We start from the raw sequence: 20,248 nt of genomic DNA, 5'->3' as shown, positions 1-20,248 counted from the left end.
TGAATAATATGTATTTATTTACCACATACATCGAATTACAATTATACCCATTTATATTATTGATACCAAACCAATAACGAATAAAAAATACATATAAAATACCTAGGAGGTAGGTAATATAAACACGTAATGCGTAAATAGATGTCATGTAAACAGAAAAACATTGTTAAATGTATCTAAAGTACTTCCCCGCTTTTCCTGCAGGTTTTTTTTGGCATTATATTGTACAGCAATGTACGAAATATTGCCTACTACGTACTTGAAGGCAGTTATATTTTCACGACAAACGACTAATACCTAACTGTATTTCCATGGACAATTTCAGTTAAAGAAGTCGTCTTGAGTAAAAAAAAAAAAACTTATACTTAGTCCTAAAAACAAAACTTGTTCAAACTTTACGAATGAAATATTGAAATGTGAGATTAGTAGCACTGAAAAAACTATTTATACGAAAAAAAAATACTTATTTAAATTATCGATTAACAATACTTGTTTCAGCTAAAATTAGTGTTCTTGTTAATCAAGACATCGAAAAATATTCCATTCGAAGAAGCAATTCGTATCCAGGGTCATTCTCAAAATGTCAAATAATTCGGAATGAAGAGAGAATATAAGTATTTAATTTAGGTCGATTGGTCCGACGGACGTTTAGGTGGTCTAACTCTAAAGACGAGAATATAACTGCGAGTCTCCTGTACATTAACTTTTTTTCGATAAAACTAATAAAATATAGAGGACGATTCATCCAGTTAGAAGTTTATTGAAAGTGTCAAACAATAATAAACAATAACAAGCAACGAAGAAAAAGTTCACAGAAAGACGAACGCATTTGGAAAATGAAAACGACAAGAACAGTGCTACTTGTCATATTTACCGCAAACATTACTTTTAATATAGCAACATTTAATGATGGTTGGCATTAACAATGAAGTACCTGCGCCATTCGAATGGAAAAATGTTGAATTGTTGATTTTAATATTCGGTATACATTTTGATACGTAGGTGTAGGTACTAGGTACATGTATTTTATTGCATTGCTCAACGGACAACTGATTCGTATTCCGTTAATTGAATATTATGTAAAATTTAAAATACTTACATCAAACTATATTTTTGGGTGGTTTTTGGTTATTAATTATAATGAATGATTAACTTATTTGAATTTATTCAAGTTGAGTGAACAATAACTAGGTATTTTCAAGTTGAATAAATAATTGTCATATTCACAGTCGGCAGTTTTTTTTTTTTTTTTTTTACAAAATAATTTTTACTTTATTTTGAACTACTTTATCGATTTGTAAAATTATTGTAACTACCAATGGCATGCATTTTCTGCAGTGGATTTTTAACTTTTCAACGAGGATCTTACCTTCCTTTCATGAATATTTTGCTCCCTTCGTATATTCAAACTTACAAACAGGCGCTAAACCATATTCGAATGAACTTGAAAATTTAATTGCAATTTGTAAACAAAGCTGAGTGGCAATATAGAAGAATCATTTTTGTAAATATAATTTTCATGTTTGGATGGAATAGCAAATAAACTCAATTATTTCTCATAAAAAGGGTCGGTTAAAATTGTTGATATGTACTCTGTACACGGGCTTCATTGTACAGTGTTCTCATCATTAGGTTCTTTCTCAGTTTTTCGATTAAATTTGAAAATATCTGCATGAAATGCGATAAATCTATCAAAATATTTTTAAATGTTTGCTTTTTACGCAGGTACACTTGAAGCTTTTTTATTTTTGTATTAATTTTTGTAGATATTCAGTTGATATCACAACTATTGATCTAGCATGCTTTCAAACCAAGATTATCATAAATTATAATCTTACTTTTCAATTTTATTTATCTTATATATTCAATGCAATCCTAATACATTATAACTTTATGAGTAAGTTACAACACAACGATTGGAATATGATGCATCAAGGAGATTTCGTACAAACCAAAGTCAGCATCAGCCTCTTTTCCTCTTAGGTTTCAATTATACCTTGGTATAATGAATAACAAAATTACTCGTTCGAGCTCTAATTTTTACAAATTACAAAAAAAAAAAAAAAAAGCGCAAATAAAGTAGTTATGTATAACAATATTTGAATCATTTAAATCATACCTACGTAAGTATGTAGTTTAAAACTGAAATATTTTTTTCAAAAGTTTACATTTTCAAGTCGAAGTTGAAATAAAATTTTATTAATACTCGTAAGTGACCAATTAGTTCCTATAGGTATATACAAACAAAGTTTCGGAATAAAAATGTTTGGAAATAATCAGGCCTACGAATGTTTATTACCAAATTTAGTGGTTTGATATCTGAAACTACAACGATTTATTCATCCATTCTACAATTCCACGTAAATTAATCCAAATAATAATCATCTCTCAAAAAATAATATTTTCCCTTCAAAACAATATTCTCTTACTTACGAATAAGTAAATTTTATTCACTAGTATTATACAGTCCTATTCATTCTCATATTCTCACACTTGATTTCTGTAAATCTAATCTGAACTTGAAGATACCTACAAGGAGAGTTTTTCAGAATCAGAACCACGGCTACCGTGTTCCTTTCTCATTCGTAATTCACATTCTTCTTTATTTAATTTATTTTGCATTTTTTTCAAAAGAACAGTTTTTTTTCAGCAACAGAAGACAAGGACCACCACAAAACGAGTTCCATTCAGCTTTGTTGCCGCTTTGCCGGTAATTGTTGATTGGCTGCCGGTAAAGAATTCGCGCTGATATTTTTGACTACGCGTCGTTTTTAGGCGGTTGTTTGAAACTGAATTTTGGTAAAATATCAAATTAAATTCATTTATTATTCATCTTTTTACACTAATATAGTAATATTTTCCATATTTTTACGCTTTTTAATCACCCAAGTGTGAATTTTTTCAGCGAACGATGAGATAATTTAAACTTTTACGAACATCTACTCGATAGAGCGCCTACCATTCACAAAGTAGGTGACATCGTAGAGCAAGAAAATTGGCGGAATAACCGGCAACTTTCAATACCACACACAAGCTTTCGTGTAGCTTATGCATATAGAGAAAGAACGTTACTTCGTTTTGTTGCTTCTTGGATTGTTTGTTAATTTAGGTATAACATCTCCATTAAAACCGGCAAAATGTCAGATATTAGTAAAGAAGAGTTGAAAAAGGAAATCGCGGGTAATATATTCAATTTATTTCAATTAGAATTAAGTAATTTAACTTAGGATTAGGTATATGCGAAAACAAACGTTTATTGCTATGTTTACAATGTATTTCCACAACAACAATACAGTAATGGCTACTAGGTATATGGAATAGACGCCACTATGGGAATACGTGTTTTTATGATATTACAACTTTAATCGATGTGTTTTTTAGGCATTTTAATCGCAAAACACCTATGAAACACATTCTGTATCTTTAATTCTATTAGTAATACGTATTTTTAGTAATATTCGTACTTGTCCTCGACACATGCCCATTACAATTTCAATAAAATAACGATATTTAATGGAAGTTTTACGTAATGTGGGTGTTTCTCGAATATATCAGTTAAATTTCTCCCCATGTGTTTCAACTGTCATCCTATGTGTTTGTAGCATTAAAATTACGTTATTTTCCATTGTCTTACACACATGTTGAATATTTTCAGCCGTTTTAAAAGACGCCGATCTAGGCTCCATCACATCTAAAAAAGTGAGACAAGAAATCGAAAAGAAGCTCGACATCGACCTCGCTTCTAGGTACACATTTTTTTGAAAATTGAATGTGTTTGTGTTTTCTGAACTAATCGAGGTTTTTATTGCAGGAGAAAAGAAGTAGACGAATTAGTTATGGAATTTATCGACAGCGACAAAAGCAAGAGTAAGAAAAACGGTAACGCTGAAGATGACGACGACGAAGACGATGATGACAACGAAGAAGACGAGGAAGATGAAGAAGAGGAAGAAGAGAAAAAACCGAAACGAAGTGCCCCGAAGAAAGCAGCTCCGGCTAAACGTAAGGCCGCCTCTAGCGATGAAAGTGAAGAAGCCTCTGACGATGTACGTATAATTTTCTTAAATTAAGTATAATAATTCTTTGGTACCTATCGTGATATTATAACGCTTTTCAATTTTGTAGGAAGGTGACGACGAATACTCCCCGAAAAAGAAATCTGCCAAGAAAGGTGCTGCTAAACGTGGTGCTGGTGGTAGAAAGAAGAAGGGTGGCTCTGATGATGACAGCGATGAAGATTGGGGTAAAGGTAAAAAGAAAGGACGTGCTTCTGCAGCCAAGAAAGCTCCCGTAAGTGTCAAGCTGTCCTACAATGTGAAATGATTTTCATAAATTTTTTATTCGATGTATTAAAATCATCTTTGTTGCAGGGCGCTAAACGAGGTGGCGGTGGATACACCAGACCGGTCAATTTAAGTCCCGAATTAGCTGCTCTCGTTGGTGAAGATCAGATGCCCCGGCATGAGGTTGTTAAAAGAATATGGGCTATTATTAAAGAACGTAATCTTTATGTGAGTGTATATTTCACCATTTTCACTTCATGACTTGTTACTTCATTATCATGTTAAAAAATAATTCGTTTTATTCTCATTGCAGGATCCTAAAAATAAACAATTCGCTATTTGTGATGATGACCTTCTTAAAGTTATCGGTTAGTATCGAGTGGATTCGAATAATTCTAAAAATTATCCTTTGTGATATGTAATTTTATATTTGTTTTACAGGAGTCAAGCGTTTCCGTACGTTCGGAATGATGAAATTTTTGAAGAATCATTTTGTAGATTAAGTTGTTCATTCGATTTCCGTGTCCGCTAGTATTTTTTTTCCTGACTGTGCTGTACTTTAGACATTATTTTTGACCTAACAACTGGGTTGTTAATTTTTTTTCACCGTTGTTTCTTTGTTGTGTAAAATTATGATGACTAGTGTCTTTATTGTCGCTTCGGGTATTTTTACCTACCTTCTACTGGTTTTGTAAACTTTTGGAAATACTTTTCAAAATAGTGTAAAATAACTCGTAAAAACGTTCACACGGTCATTATTGGGTTGGATAATATGAGTTTTTCTCTTTATTTTGTGTATCATGTTTTAACTTACGCTATTGAATTGTTTAGCGCTTTTATTGTTTAACTTATTATTTATAGAAAAAATTGAAGTAAGAGATAATCGTAAGGTCGTATAGTGTGAATCATTCTTGCACTGGCGTTTTAATTCCTTTTCTCTTTTTTTTATATACATATTATAAGTTGAGCAGTATGCATTTTTACATTTTAAGTTTTAATTTCAAATGAAGCAAACTTTTAATATTACTTTGAAGTGTATTTTTAGTCAGGAGTATTTCTTCTCAATACAAATATTTATGTACGGATAAACGAATTGATTTTTATTTGAAATTTTTTTCGACAACTTGTAAGAAAAAGGATGGAGAAACACTTTTGAGAAGTCGTGTTGAAGTTTTGAAACGAAAGCTCAAGTGTGTCTGTATTATCCCCTGGTTTCATATTGACGTAACGGTCCACTTCAGAAAATGCCATAAATACCTCGATAGGTGTTCTTCGTTAGTAGTCTGTCGATTGTCAATAACATCGATACAATATTCAATAACAAGTTTTTTCATTTTGAATTCAGGTGTGAAGTCGATAAAATGATTTATTCGAAGTGAATTTATCTCGCAACACGTTCAAGTGTACAAAACTTAAGCATACTTGGAGAAAAAAATGGCGCAGATATGAAACGAAAACAACGAGATACAATTTATTAGGCATTTGAAAAAATCTATACAAAACGACAAATCACCATTCCAATGGATACACAGTAAAAGGGCACTGGTAGGAATAATCTCCTTCTACGAACATCGAATACATAACTGCTTCTATAGTGGCCAATTCCTCGTATAAATCTTTAACGTCGCTAATCACCATATTAGCCAACTCTTTTAACAACCAATTGAAAGATTCGGATAAATTATTTTCGGATAGTTCTTTGAACTGTTCATTAGACGTGCTTCGAGAGTATTCGTGAAAAAACCAATATTGCGCTGCCGGGTTGTAAATTTTAAACGAATCGGCCGAGTTGGACTGTGGCTCGAGATCTTCGAATGATTCAAAAGTATACTTGAAATTTTTACATTTTTGAGGGCGATGAACCGATCGATTTCTTCCAGCGGATTCGTCGTCTATGACTCGAACTTTTGTCGGTGCATAGGCCGGGACAGTGGTAGATTTAGACAAGATGGGTATATCGGATTCCTCATCCTTATACGACTTTGTATCTACTTCAGCGATACCGTCAACGAATTTGACGACTGTGTCACACGCTGCAGCAATATCCTGACACCTGCGAAATACACATAATAAGGACTAATGGGTTTTACTGATTTAAAATTTGTTAAAATGGTAAACACTCACCACTGATGATCTAACAAATGAAGTATGGAACAATTGGTGAACTTATTTTCCAATATTGTTCTCGCATCAGGTTCGATTAATTGCGGATAATTATTTTGTAAATGAGTTATACACGCTGTTTGAGGAGTAAGCGACGCAGGAAACACTATATTCAGCGTACGTTCTTCATCGCAAGTGATTTTTTTCAAGGTGTCGGTAACCGAAGTAATTAAAACTTCGTTGATAGCTACGTATTAAAAAAATATATATACATCAAGACACGAACTGATGAATGCGATTAATAAGAACTTTTTTGATTATTACGTAAAGATTGTAGAGGAGTTTGTCGTTTCAATTTGTTCCATTGCTTCAAGAATGTATATTTATTGTCGATTCGTCCTTGATAAGCATGATTATTAACGATAGGATCATATTTTGATAGAATTGCCTTACGACACTCGATATATCGCACCCAGGCATTCCAGCTAAATAGCGACGGAAGTTCAGTCTTTGTGGAATGTAATCTGTGAAAATAAAATACAGCGTTAGGATAAATCGTCGAGTATCCTTTTCTTCATCAATAGGATAAGAATCTGTTTACTCGTTGACACGATCAGCAAATTCTGACTGTTTTCTTTCAGTGATACCATCCAAAGAAAATAGAAGTTTGAAGGCGAACAGAATATAGGCTAAGACACGGCATTCATAATTCGGAAATATCCTATAGTCATACTCCGAATAATTCATTTTTGGTTCAAAAACATTCATTATTCCGTGAACGTAATTCACGAACTCGTCTAAAGAAGGAAAACGAAATTGCAAACATTAAATAATTGATTTCAATATTCGAAAAGTAAGATTGTTTTCTATTTCAATATTCACCTGGTAAACACAGCTCTTGACAATATCTGTCCGCCAAATTGTATAAATTAGGAGTGGGTATATCCTTAAAACCGAGACTTTTGGTGACATTTTCAATATCAGTTTGAAATCCATTTCTATTACAAATTTTCAAGTCTAATTCACATCCATCAGAATTTTCCGAAGAAGAGATAGGATTATTCTTCAAAGAATACGAAACATGGCCCTCACCGATCCACCTAGAAGTTCAAAAACAATCGTAATACATAACATTCAATTTCACACATTTTAATGCAGTGTAAAAAATACCTCATTATATCGCCTAATTGAATATCATCACCGAGGAGCGATAGTGCTATACGTATAACAGAGATAACGGTAGAAAACGTTATTACCATATCACTACCAGCACCAGGATTACGTTTAGGATCGTTGATTCGCTTCTCAACCGCATGTTTTACTTTTCGCAATAGCATATCGTTTTTCTTTAAATCTTTTGTTTTTTTAACAGCAGTTATCATGTCTTTTAAAATTCTTCGAGTAGTAGATTTGAACGAAACTCTAAACAGAAAAAAAATAATATGAATATTTTGTTGTTGAACGATTAACGCAAACCATATTATGATGTACACGTACGTCTTATGTTTTATTTTTTTTCTTTTATTTCTATCTGAGCCTAAAGTTTGCAAAGATTCGTTATGAGAAATCATCGACTCTTCATTGACAGAAGATTCACTCAATTCTGATTGTGCAAGTTTACGCTAATAAAAAAAAAAAAAATTTTTTTTAGAAAAAATACAGACTTCGATACTTGAACCTTGGAGAAAATAAAAAAAACCACTAACTTGCTTTCTACGTAAACTTCTCAACGTTACCACCGATTCGGCGTTGGAAGACGTAGAAGATGAATCCACATTAACATCGACTTCCGAATCGTCATCCTTCTTCTTTTTCTTGTACTTTACATCTTTGTAAAGCAATTTTCTCAAATTTGATATCCCATATAAAATTTTAGCATCACTGCAACCATAATACGTGTTATAAAGTAATCGGTTTTCTTTACAAGAAAAATCAAATAAATACAGTAAGTACCTAGATTTAAACCCCAACGGTAAAGGGGGTAATTTATCAATTTGCTTTGAAAAAAAAGCAACGTTAGCCTTTTGCAAATACGTGGCCCATATCTGAAACGCAACTACTTTTAGTTGGGACGAAGCTCCCAAACTGATCAGTTCTTCGATGATTTGTTTCAGAGTAATATTATAAATTTCCCATGAAGTTAACGGTCTTTCTAAACACACCACGACAACCAATAAGAAAACATCGTACGTAAAGTTTGAAAATATACACCAACTAGTCAACTAAATTTGCTACCTTTCTGCGTTACTTGAGAAGCAACTTCCTCACGTTCTTCAGCTTCTTCTTGCCTTTGATTAATATTAAAATCGAATAACTGCACTTGTATTTCCTATAGAAAACAGAGAATGGTTAGATAAATAAGAATAAGTAATTGAAAATAATATTGATGGTATAGCTCTTTACTTGCGATTGAGTGTCACAATTTGCGCAAACGTAAAAACCAGAAACTTTATTATAGGATAAACAGCCACAGACTTGGCAAGCCGGTAATTGAGACATGATGAAAACCACCTATATTTTACAAGAAAAATTAGTGTGTACCCAAGTAGGAAAAGGGAATTCAGACAAAAAAAACACATGAATGTAATATTACTTGTCTCGGATGATATCGCCACAAATCAGGAAGGTAGGAGTAGGAGTAGTTTACGATAGCTCATACTCGAAAAAAATCAAACTACCAATTGGTATCAAGCAGTTTCAAGTTTTGATCACTTGTTTCTTCTGGTCTGGGTTTCCTTCTCATAAACCAACCACAACTGTAAACACCAAAACGACATGAAACATGAATAAACACATATAATGTAATATGAACAATGCAGATACAATAAATGAAACCGACATTGGGTAACTTTTCTGAGACTCAATTACAGACTCAATCAAAACTCCAACTTCGAACTTTCGTATTCACTATGATGATAAGAAAAAAAGCTCACATGTCCTCCAGCACCATGTGCAGCGCATAGTAGATACGGCATACGGCGTGCGCAGAAGACTCTCGAAACTCGAAAGAGTCAATAACAAAAAGAACGAGTATTTCCATCCTTACAATGACAAAAAACCTACTCGACCTGCAATGACCTACCAAACCGTAACTGAAACAACAAAACAAGAAACCAAAAAACTACCACTCGTGACTCGATTGATTGATCAATTGATCATACTGGTCGACTTCAGCTTTGACAAATTAACAATAAAAAATTAACAAAAATCATCCATTTTCGTCAATTTTTTTCTTGTTTTCGCAATTTTTGCATTTTGCAGTTTGCACGATTGCCTACTATACCATCTCTCATTATCTACATTCTATGTACAAGTGGAGGTAAGGAGGTACTTGTTTTTTCGAGGATTCTGAAGTCTTCCCTGAAGAAAAAAATAATGTCCAATTAAATGGATGGATTACTCTGATTTTGAAATTCATGGCGAATTCGCAACGGAATAAATAGATAAAATGATGAACATATCTGCCAATGACTCGCTAGTCACTCGTCATTTCATTTATCAACGTATCCACGAAACTTTCGAACCAACAATCGGGTACCTTGCAAAGAAAATGCAAGTAAATTGGGGGAAAATGCAAAAACATTATCGAATAATTCAATAAATTGGCGGCGCAGGTACATACAGTACGATCGGTTTGGCTATGCGCCTGATCTTGGAACTTACCAAATCGATAAAGTAAACACATTTGAAATTCAATCATCTATAAAACAAAACGAAGTCTTCGACTTTCAACCTGATCAGTCGTAGTGTTACGACAACGAATTACGCAAATACATAAAATACCTACAATAATACCTGAACAATGATCCACGCATCTCATCCCATTTTACCCAATTACCTGAACTTGACGATCCTTCCCACATCCATTATTAAATTTCATATTTCACCAGGAAGGTAAAACCACGAACTGGAGAAATTGACTGAATTTTCAAACAGCTGTTTATTGTACAGTCAGCAATTCAAACAGATGAAAAAGTATTTAATTCAAATGCAAAGAAAATCCGGTTTAAAAAATTCGGATTTTCAACAAGCAGAAATTACAATTTTACCGAAGAATTGCTGACTACACGAAAATTTAAAGATTATAACCGAATAAATTTGGAAATTTTCATACCTCATCATACCTACTCTACGTTCGGTCCACAGTTATCTTCGTTAAAATTTCAAATTTTATAAGTGACGACAATGCAGATCTCCTAAAATAAACATTAGGAACTGCCATACACTCACTGACCTTGAAAAGTATAGAATTCAAAATTATTATTTCAGTAAATATAAGATTATAAATACCCAAACGAAATGAAATTAATTTACTGCGTAATCGAGGAAAAAAAATAACATACGTTATGCCTATGATTCGACCTTAATAGAACTGGAATGATATCAAACGATCTGAAACATTAAAAAATAAAGTTGCTTTATTGCAAGATTACACTACATTTTTGCTTATTTGTATTTACCGTTTCTGCTAACAAATCATCGATTATTACCTTTTTATACAGCGTTACAGCAGCCGAGCATAAAATACTACAACAGTAAATCCTTAGCTTACTTATTACAACTTACTTTCGAACATCGTACCGCAGTAAATGCGAATAGGTAGTCGAAACCTTTCGATACATTACCATACTTACACCGTAGCAATGATGATAAGAAAACAAATTATTGCAGTAATTTTGGCAATCAAGTTGAAAATTAAAAAATTTATAAATAGCAAAAATGAACGATAAAAACATTACCTTTCTCAATTACTTACTTCTTGGTTTAGGCCATTTTCAAAAATGAGAAAATTTAGAACAATTTGTAACTTGAATGAAATTCAAATTACAAATTGTGATTCAAATTTAAAATATGTAATAACTACATAAAATTAAACAATTTGATGAATTAAAAATTCAGTACTTACATATACGCAAATGTAAAACCGTTTTGTACACCGCACATTCTTACTGCAATACGAAAGCAAAATGTTTTAAATAATATACATTAAGATAATAAGTTAAACATTGGTACAAATTTGAACGCAATTTCATAAAATACTCAGAAAAAACCACAAAAATTGCCTCACTAATAAATATCTACAATAGGCCGAAAATACGACCGATAAAATCGAGTATTTCGCAATACTCGAGAAGAGATCAGAATGAGTAGTCGATGAAACTGCGTTCCCAAATTTCAAAATACATTACATAGTAAAGAAATGAATAAAAATTTACATTTTCACGATAACTCATTTATCGGCCTGCGTAGTAGAAGAAGAATGTAAAACTGAACCTGGTTTTTCCTCTTTTTCCTCCTTTACATTGCCAGAGGAGTAATTATAATTGAAATTCGAATAATCCGGGTAATCGTCAGGAGGTTCCATTTTAATTCTAACTTTTTCTTTCGAGTCAATAATACCCCTTTTACTTTCTCTATCACGATCTCTATCCCTATCTCTGTCCCTATCCCTACGATCTCTGTTTTCTTTATCCTTACGATCCCTATCACGAGACCTACTCCTTTTACGTTTTCTGTCCCTTTCGCCGTCTTCTCTACGGCGATGATCTCTCGAACGACTCCTAGACCTGCGTCGCTTTTCGCGACTTCTGCTACGATGCGATCTCCGACGATCACGATCGACGTCGATGACGCTACCTCCTCCTGTTCCTCGTCTTCTGTCAGGTCTGTCACGTACGGTAGATTCTTCTCTTTCGAGCCTATATCGTTCGCGTTCTCTTTCGTTATCTTCTCGGCCAGAATGTTTGAGATTTACATCGGCACCGCCACGTCTAGTGCCACCCAATCCACCACCCAGTCTTCTCGGTAGCCAACCTTTGACGGTACGACCACGTTCTACGTCTACAAGTACACGTCTTCCGTCGATTTTTTTACCATCGGCGTGTTTATAAGCGGTATGCATGTCACGTTCGTGTTCGTATTCGATAAAAGCGTATCCTTTAGCTTTACCAGAATCAGCATCTTGAACTAGGATTATTTTACGGATTGGGCCGTACACTTCGAATTCACGACGTAACTTGGATTCCGATGTATCGTAATTGATACGAGCAACGAACAAAGTCTTAAAGGCGTCGGTGGTAGCGTTACGTACATTATGCGGATCCCACATAGCGATTTCTTGTTCTAATTTATAAGCGACTTGTTCGGCTCGTTCGCGTTTTCTTCGTTCTTTACGTTCATCTCGCGTTTCGACTTTTACCGGAGGTGGTGTATCCTTTGGATCTTCGAAGTACTTTATGAAATCCGCTACGCCGACATAGCCTCGGTTCTTCTTTTCGTACGGTAGCTTATTAGTTGGAGGCAGATATGGAATCGGATCTCTTGGGTTGAAAAGAGCGAGCAAATTGGGCGGCAAGTACTGAGTCATTGTTTAAGTCGATAGTTACCTGAGTTATACTTTCACGTAGAGGACATTGGTAACTTGTCTTTGTCAATCGCACGAATGCGGATTACACAATAAATTAATTTTAACGTAATACTTTTTCAAAACAATAATGAATCAACTAACCTGATCACAAATATGACTTTAAAATGATACTATTGCAATTCAACTTTACACTTTTTAAAAAGAAATGCGTTAAATTTCGAGAATGATTGATCTAATCAACTCATCGTCTCCAAATTTTATTTTTATGATATTCCATTTTTCATTTTCACGTTCAACCTCATCAGGTCTGGTCACAATATGGCCATAGAAAGGTAAAGAGGTCTCGAGGATTCACGAATGAACGAACGAACGAACACACACACACACTACACACAAACACTAAACAGAAACACATGATTTTTTGTTTTGAAAAAAAACACAAGTCAAACGAGTAAGCTCGGAAACATACGGATCAATCCGAAGAATTAAAGTTCTAGATTAGGGAAGTATACGCATACGCCATTTTGGTTCGACACAACGGATGTAAACAACATTAGAACGTATGTACGCATACAATCTTACGTGTAAAAAATGCAATTTTTTCGATTGTTCGCGGGTTCGGGTGAATTTGTAAGTAGTTTCCAGCTAAAGACAATGAAATTTCCTATCGATTGATGTTAAATTTTTGTTATTTCGCGCAAAATTGACGATTTTCTGAATACTTATATTATCCGATTTTTTCATACTATATGTGTCAACTTTAAACTAAAAATACTCGAAATCTTCAGTGAACACACAGGTATTTTAATACAGCAAAATGTTCGTAATTTCTTCGTCTTTAAAATGAGTGTTTATCGAAAGCTCTACATGCAACCGTTCAAAAGTTGTAGAAGTTTAAAGTTGCGAAAACAATGCAAAAACCAACCGCGGATGGTAAGTATTGAACTTTGAACTAGAATTACTCAAAATTTTCAACGAACACATAGGTATATTAATACAGCAAAACGTTCGTTATTTTATCCTTTTTAAAATGGGTCTTTACCGAAAGCTCTACCTTCTACCGTTCAAAAATTCTTGAAGATCAAAGTTGCGGAAAGTGTTCAAATTGTGTTATCACTGTTATCAGTCACTTAGTGTTGATTGTAGAACATTTTCCGCAACTTTGATCTTCAAGAATTTTTGAACGGTAGAAGGTAGAGCTTTCGGTAAAGACCCATTTTAAAAAGGATAAAATAACGAACGTTTTGCTGTATTAAAATACCTGTGTGTTCACTGAAGATTTCGAGTATTTTTAGTTTAAAGTTGACACATATAGTATGAAAAAATCGGATAATATAAGTATTCAGAAAATCGTCAATTTTGCGCGAAATAACAAAAATTTAACATCAATCGATAGGAAATTTCATTGTCTTTAGCTGGAAACTACTTACAAATTCACCCGAACCCGCGAACAATCGAAAAAATTGCATTTTTTACACGTAAGATTGTATGCGTACATACGTTCTAATGTTGTTTACATCCGTTGTGTCGAACCAAAATGGCGTATGCGTATACTTCCCTAATCTAAAACTTTACGAAGAATATGTGACACACGACTGACACGACACACTGTTGTTTCCATAGACGCTCATGTTAGTCATCACGAGTCGCCTCTTTTGATCAGATAATTTTTGCGAGTGCAGCGAATGGTGCTTTTTATGAATTGATGATATATTGAACTTTCGGATGATAAATTAAAGTGCATTGTATTGCAATTCTTGTATTTACATTTTTTTTCTCAATGGTATAGTTTTATACCGAAGTAATTTAATTTATTTATTTGAATTTTCGACTTGAATTCTTTAGTTATTGTGTTTTTTAATGTTTTATATTGCTTTAACATCATTACGGCGTAAGAAGATATCATTTTTTTCTTCGTACTTTTGTGGTAAGTTGTTTTATACATTTTTCTTTATGTCTGCATTATTATTTATTTTCAACATGTTGAAAAGATCTTTTCCTGGTTGAGTAATTATACACAAACTTGTTTAGTAAGTATGAAAATTTCTTGATACGAGAGTTTAAATTAGCGTATAGATGCTGTATTGAGAATTATTCACCCTGAAATTTGACTCTACAAAAACGAAAATCAACTCCAGTTTCTCAGGCGCCAGTATTGTTTCTAATTTAGTTTTCCTCCTCAGATTACGTGTTTTGACATTTCTTGTCATCTTGTCATGTGTATCATATTTTTATTTGCATTTTCTCCTCCTTCAAATATCACGTTAGAAATTTCTTTCAAATAAATTACCTTTAGGTAGTTAGGTACTTTGGGAATTTTAAAGTCGTCGTATATTTTCTAAATTGCATTAGGTTGGTTTATGAGAATGTTGAAAGGATAAAAGTGTACGAATTTGTTTATGTTTTTCGTATAATTGGATTATTTCCACCTACGTTTTGTAATATGATATGTGAATCAGCCAAAAGTTGGGCGATGTTGAAAAATTTGAGCTTTTTAGCCGATCAAATGAGAAAATGTCGAGTTTGATCCTAGCTACGACGCGATTTTGAGAACCACTTGATGCGCGAGAAAACAATGCGATTAAATATGTATTACTTTCAAGTACCCGAAATGAAGTTTTGTCAGCATTGAAGATATTTCAACTTGGGTTTTTATTATTCGGAATTCAGAAAGCTTCTTATTCGAATGATGACGCGAGACTGTTTGTTCTTCTTTTGTCGTGAAAATGAAAAACAATTTTTATCCAGCTCAGTCTCACAGTCTGCATTTACTAGGTACGAAAAATCGTTTCACGTGAATGAAGAGTCAGTCAAAACGTATACCTACCTACCCTAATTTACTCAATCGTGAAATCTGAACCTTGCTCCGCGAGCTTTTACTTTCGTTACATTGTTACTCTTTGATGCTGGATGGTGAGCTTATAAAGCTGTACCCTAAGTTACCTTTTAACTTTAACTGGAAATTATTATCCCTATTTGGAACCCGTTGATACGTAAATAAGCGTGGCAATTCCATAAAGGAATGAAATATTTCAAATATTTCCGTCTTTACCGGTTTCTCAAGGAGATACTATGATCGGATTTATCAATTAATTTCCTCATCATGCACAAAAAGAGGGGAAGCAGCGTGATAGTATGAAAAAAAAAGAAAGTCATTAATCAGCTATACAAAAATAACATGCCTTCGAGAGTCGAAAAAATTAAAATTTTCATATTGAAGAAAAAAAACTCGCCGCAGTGGTGATTTATTGATGAATGGCTTTGAATTAAAAACTTACATCCTTTACCCTTTCTCTGCTGCTCTATAAGAACGAAAGTATAGTAACAGCCACGACTATTAATAATTCCTACGCTAGCGTAATTTAATTTTCTCCATTTTTTGGCTTATTTATGCCCCATTCTTATAGTAGAAATTTCCGAGGTCTCTGTCCGTAGGGTGTAGAATTTTCTACGACGTGTATCTATTGTTGGCTTTTTTGAGGTTAGAAAAATTGTACGTGCTAGATATAAATTCGGTATACAATTCGAAGCAATGAATGAGTGTGAGTGTTGTTGACCGGTGAAAATATTTGTTCGTCTACGTGTTTCGTTTTCGTCATTTTTTGCATTTTTCCTCGTTATTTTTTTCGCACACCGTGGGAGTAAATTAATAACTTGATGTTTCGTCGTAATGTAAATAAGGTCAATATTTTTTTAACGAAATTTACCGCAAGTTCGTCGGCTCGCTCGTTTCGATTAATCAACCGTAAAAGCAAAGCTTATGCTAAAATCGCGAGTTAAAAAGCTTACTTACTTGCAAGTTTTATCGAGGTTTAAGAAAATAAAATTTCATGTTTTTTTTTCCTTCACTTAATACGCACCTTTAGCGAGATTAAAAAAGTATTAATTAAAAGAAATCCGTCTGAAATCATTTAGCCCTATTATGTTATGTATTTTCGAGCTACTCGTCAAATTCGTTTCAATTTCTTTTCCTGGTTCGTTCGTGATCCTTCGTAATTTAGAAAATTCCTATAATGAAATTGAAAAAATTGGTATAAATGCATTCGTGGGTTTAAATTTTCACTGTAGGTTTTTATTGGTGCCTAAACCTACTAGGATTAATATTTAATCATTTTTTAGCGTAGTTTTTATAAATATCTTGAAAATATTTCAAATTTTGTTCCTATCATAATACAATTTTTCTTATAGGTAAATTTTCATTTTTACTTGATAGGGTAATTTCCTGCTCTAATCATAGTATCTGAAACGTCCTGTCTTGCAAGGTGGTGCTGAAACCAATAAAATTTACAAAGAAAAGCTCTAAATTTGCGTGAAAAGTTCATTCATTTTTCGTATGAAATTCGTTACTCTTGAATGTACTTTTTTCAATTTGAATTTTGAAGCGAACCATAGCTGTAAAAATCCTCAATAAGTTCATTTTTCTTCAACTTGGATTTAAAGGCAACGAAGCAGTGAAAAAAATTAATTTGTTAAAACTATGTTGCAATTCAAAAGAAAGTTTTCATATGCAGAAACCACTCAAATGAAGGGGAAGGAGATTCAGGGATGTAAGCACGAGTGAATTTTGGTTTGAATTTCATGTTGTTTGTGTTTGCATTTTCATAACTCGAGCACAGATATACTGCTGGTTCGTTCATCAAAAAAAAAAAAAGAAAGAAATTGTTGTCAAGTCAAAAAAATTAACAAAGTGTAGAAAATTTTTTGATACATTATTAAAAATTCATGAAAGTGATTTAAAACACAATTAAATCTCTACAAGTCGACAAAAATTATGAAATTTCTGTGAAATTTGTCGAAATTGAGCAAAAAGTGCATAAATAAGTGTTGAAAAAAAGTGATACAAAAACACATAAAATTGTTAGAATAAAAAAAACTTGGCGAAAATTGATGAAATTTCGGTAAAATTTCACGAAACTTGGTGAAAATTTCATAAAACATTGTTAAAAACGTGCCAGAAATGTGTAAAAGCGCTCAAAAAAGCATAAAAATGACCAAAAGACGCTGAAAGTAATGAAATGTCAACGAAATTTGTCATATCTATATATGTAAAAGTGCTGAAATGATATGAAAACATTAAAAAAATTACTGATTGTTTTTTTAAAAAAGTGATGACCTGATGATTCAAGGAAATTCGTCAAAAATGCACAAAAAAATGATGAAAATCGTGTAAAAATTCAAAAACATCTTGCGCAGTTCGCAAGATCAACCGACTTTGCTCTAAATATACACCAGTAATTTACCAACATTTATCTCAGTAATTTACCAGACATTACTTAAAAATTTACCAATTTTTCAAAATGCGCGGAAGTACCCAAATTTACCGATTTAATGAATACTTAAAGTCGAAAACATCGACAAAATAAAATAGTCAATCATAAGTAGCCATCATATTACACTTTTATGAAATTGATTTTCAAATAATAATTAGCGTACTCATGAAGACGTAACCGTCATATTACAAGTGGAATAATATATCAGGAAAATTGTTGACAAAAAACAAAATTATTACCGAAATTTACCAATTTACCGAAATTTAGCTATTTACCAAAATTTACCAATTTACCAAAATTTACCAATTTACCTATTTACCGAAATTTACGTATTTACTGAAATTTACCTATTTACCAAAATTTACCTATTTACCGAAATTTACCAATTTACCAATTTACCAAAATTTACCAATTTACCAAAATTTACCAATTTACCAAAATTTACCGATTTACCAAAATTTACCAATTTACCAAAATTTACCTATTTACCAAAATTTACCTATTTACCAAAATTTACCAATTTACCTAAATTTACCGATTTACCAAAATTTAGAGGTTTTTAATGGCTTAATTTTTATCCAGAATTGAAATTTAGCTATTTACTGAAATTTACCAATTTACCAACATTTACCAATTTACCAACATTTACCAATTTACCAAAATTCACCAATTTACCAAAATTTACCAATTTACCAAAATTTACCAATTTACCAAAATTTACCGATTTTCCAAAATTTACCAATTCACTAAAATTTACGAATTTATCAAAATTTATCAATTTACCAAAATTTACCATTTTACCAAAATTTACCATTTTACCAAAATTTACCAATTTACCAAAATTTACCAATTTACCAAAATTTACCTATTTACCAAAATTTACCTAAATTTACCTATTTACCCAAATTTGCCGATTTACCCAAATTTACCGATTTACCCAAATTTACCGATTTACCAAAATTTACGAATTTACCAAAATTTACGAATTTACCCAAATTTATTAATTTACCAAAATTTACGACTTTACCAAAATTTACGAATTTACCAAAAATTACCCCAGCAATTTACTAACATTTACCTCAGTAATTTACCAGACATTACCCACTAATTTACCAATTTTCCATTTTACCAAAAATTAACCCAGCAATTTACCAACATTCACCTCAGTAATTTACGAGACATTTCCTCACTAATTTCCCAATTTTTTACCGAATTTTAATTACCCCAGTAATTTACTGTCAAAGGTTTTTACCAATTTACCAAAAATTACCCAAGCAATTTACCAAAATTTTCGACCAACTTTAATTACGAGTAATTCACCAAAAATAACTAATCATTTTATTTACTAAAAATTACTATTAATTAACAAAAAAAAAAAAAAATTATCAAAATTTACTGGCTATTTACCAAAAACTTAATGTTTTTTGTTAAAACAAAAATTACACTAGAAATTTTTGAAAAATTTTGATTTTTTATGGCAAAAAAATTTTGGACGGATAAAATTAACAAAAAAATTAACAAAAAAATCAACAAAAAATTTTCTCCTCTTGACTCGCGCGGGATTCGAACACCCGACCTTCGGCGTACCAATCTGCAACCTACACACCCTAACCACCCCATCTGTTTGTTGGGGGTGAGCCGTTTGCGAGATATAAGGGTTTACACAAATTTCTGCTTATCCATAACGTTGAAACACACTTAAACGTTCATATCTCGTAAACGGCTGAATCGATTTCGACCAAATTAAAAATTTCTCTAGTTCAGTATCAAAGCAATATTTTGCCATCATCAGTTTCCACTTAAAGTTCGGAGCTTTTGAGTTCAGCGTGACACAAATTTATACATAAATTGATATATAAACTTATATATAAATATATAAATAAATAAATATATATATAAACTTATCTCGTTTTGCGCCATATGTCTTATCGTGATCAGCACACTCCAAAACCTCAAGAAAACCCACCCCCACCCAATTCCTCAACCATCATGACAAATACAATACCTTACTTTTCCGTTTCCGGCAAAGTCGGTAAAAAAAGTAACACTGCAAATTATTGCAAAATAATGAAATTTCCGCTAAATTCGTCTAAAATGCTAGTTTAAGTGTTTGAATTGCGTGAAAATGAGGTAAGTAAAATCACTCCAAAAAACAATAACTTTTATGTGTTTGAATTCTTGAATAAAAATCTTCCCCTGTATTTTTTTTGTTGGTTATTAAAAAT

General features: G+C 32.5%; 4 protein-coding genes across 10 annotated transcripts in view; 2 read left to right on the top strand and 2 right to left on the bottom strand.

Annotated features, from left to right (window-relative positions):
• The first annotated feature begins 3,021 nt into the window (after positions 1–3,021).
• Positions 3,022–5,372, top strand: Non2 (upstream activation factor subunit spp27 homolog Non2). The gene is made up of 7 exons (XM_065368023.1): positions 3,022–3,180; positions 3,656–3,746; positions 3,812–4,046; positions 4,126–4,290; positions 4,371–4,511; positions 4,597–4,651; positions 4,725–5,372. Exons 1-7 carry the CDS (start codon positions 3,138–3,140, stop codon positions 4,784–4,786), a joined length of 792 nt encoding a protein of 263 aa, XP_065224095.1. The 5' UTR covers positions 3,022–3,137; the 3' UTR covers positions 4,787–5,372.
• A 355-nt stretch (positions 5,373–5,727) lies between these two features.
• Positions 5,728–13,078, bottom strand: TAF1B (TATA box-binding protein-associated factor RNA polymerase I subunit B). Of its 7 annotated transcripts, none has more exons than XM_065367997.1 (16): positions 12,895–13,078; positions 11,293–11,335; positions 10,701–10,778; positions 10,501–10,620; positions 8,980–9,142; positions 8,790–8,897; positions 8,622–8,715; positions 8,340–8,538; positions 8,093–8,267; positions 7,884–8,008; positions 7,557–7,808; positions 7,269–7,486; positions 6,988–7,183; positions 6,711–6,910; positions 6,408–6,633; positions 5,728–6,336 (listed from the first exon to the last, which is right to left on the bottom strand). In XM_065367997.1, the coding sequence occupies exons 6-16, from the start codon at positions 8,883–8,885 to the stop codon at positions 5,793–5,795; spliced, it is 2,325 nt and encodes a 774-aa protein (XP_065224069.1). In that variant the 5' UTR covers positions 8,886–8,897; positions 8,980–9,142; positions 10,501–10,620; positions 10,701–10,778; positions 11,293–11,335; positions 12,895–13,078; the 3' UTR covers positions 5,728–5,792. The 7 variants fall into 7 exon arrangements, with proteins under 7 accessions (XP_065224069.1, XP_065224068.1, XP_065224070.1 ...); XM_065367996.1 differs by having other exon boundaries at positions 10,730–10,778; XM_065367998.1 differs by having other exon boundaries at positions 10,501–10,615; positions 10,730–10,778.
• LOC135848192 (U1 small nuclear ribonucleoprotein 70 kDa-like) lies at positions 10,783–12,895 on the bottom strand. Its single transcript, XM_065368019.1, has one exon. The coding sequence runs from the start codon at positions 12,751–12,753 to the stop codon at positions 11,617–11,619; it is 1,137 nt and encodes a 378-aa protein (XP_065224091.1). The 5' UTR covers positions 12,754–12,895; the 3' UTR covers positions 10,783–11,616.
• Positions 13,079–14,382: 1,304 nt separating the features above from the next.
• The window catches only part of tws (protein phosphatase 2 regulatory subunit tws), a 40,184-nt gene continuing 34,318 nt past the window's right edge, over positions 14,383–20,248 (top strand). Inside the window, exon 1 of the mRNA XM_065367992.1 lies at positions 14,383–14,680. The gene's annotated coding sequence lies outside the window, so the exon portion shown is untranslated. The remainder of the gene's footprint in view (positions 14,681–20,248) is intronic.

This window comes from Planococcus citri, chromosome 5, assembly GCF_950023065.1.
Source record: "Planococcus citri chromosome 5, ihPlaCitr1.1, whole genome shotgun sequence".
Taxonomy (NCBI): Eukaryota; Metazoa; Arthropoda; class Insecta; order Hemiptera; family Pseudococcidae; genus Planococcus; species Planococcus citri.
This window is presented reverse-complemented; position numbering and strand designations above follow the sequence as displayed.